Genomic DNA, 305 nt, shown 5'->3' on the forward strand with positions numbered 1-305 from the left:
TCTGCCCCAGGGAGGGGACATCCAAATCAGCACCAGCACGCAGCCCTGCCGGCCCCTGCGCGGTGCAACAGCAGGATATGGCATGGGTATGGCTGCATGGTGCTGCCCATGGCACAACCCTGCCCAGGGAAACAGCCCAAAAACGGGGTCTGCACGTACCTGTGCTGCGACAACAGCGGGGTCGGCGGAGAAGGTCTGGTACTTGAAGGGGATGTGGACGGTCTCCCTGGGGCGCAGGTAGACCTGGGGCCTGAGGTCGTCGCGGAGGTGGAACATCTCCTCCTCCACCGGGGTAGCGCTCTGCG

The 305-nt window shown here is 64.9% G+C and overlaps 1 protein-coding gene across 1 annotated transcript in view; it reads right to left on the reverse strand.

Moving 5' to 3' along the window:
- NPHP4 (nephronophthisis 4) overlaps positions 1-305 on the reverse strand; it is a gene marked incomplete at its 5' end in the record, with an annotated part of 4,690 nt that overhangs the window by 4,079 nt on the left and 306 nt on the right. Inside the window, 2 exon segments of the mRNA XM_010193854.1 lie at positions 160-296; positions 299-305. The exon segment at positions 299-305 is cut by the window's right edge and continues 34 nt beyond it. Coding sequence (XP_010192156.1) covers positions 160-296; positions 299-305 — 144 coding nt within the window.

Source organism: Mesitornis unicolor, unplaced genomic scaffold, assembly GCF_000695765.1.
Source record: "Mesitornis unicolor isolate BGI_N332 unplaced genomic scaffold, ASM69576v1 scaffold11871, whole genome shotgun sequence".
In the NCBI taxonomy this organism is placed as follows: domain Eukaryota; kingdom Metazoa; phylum Chordata; class Aves; order Mesitornithiformes; family Mesitornithidae; genus Mesitornis; species Mesitornis unicolor.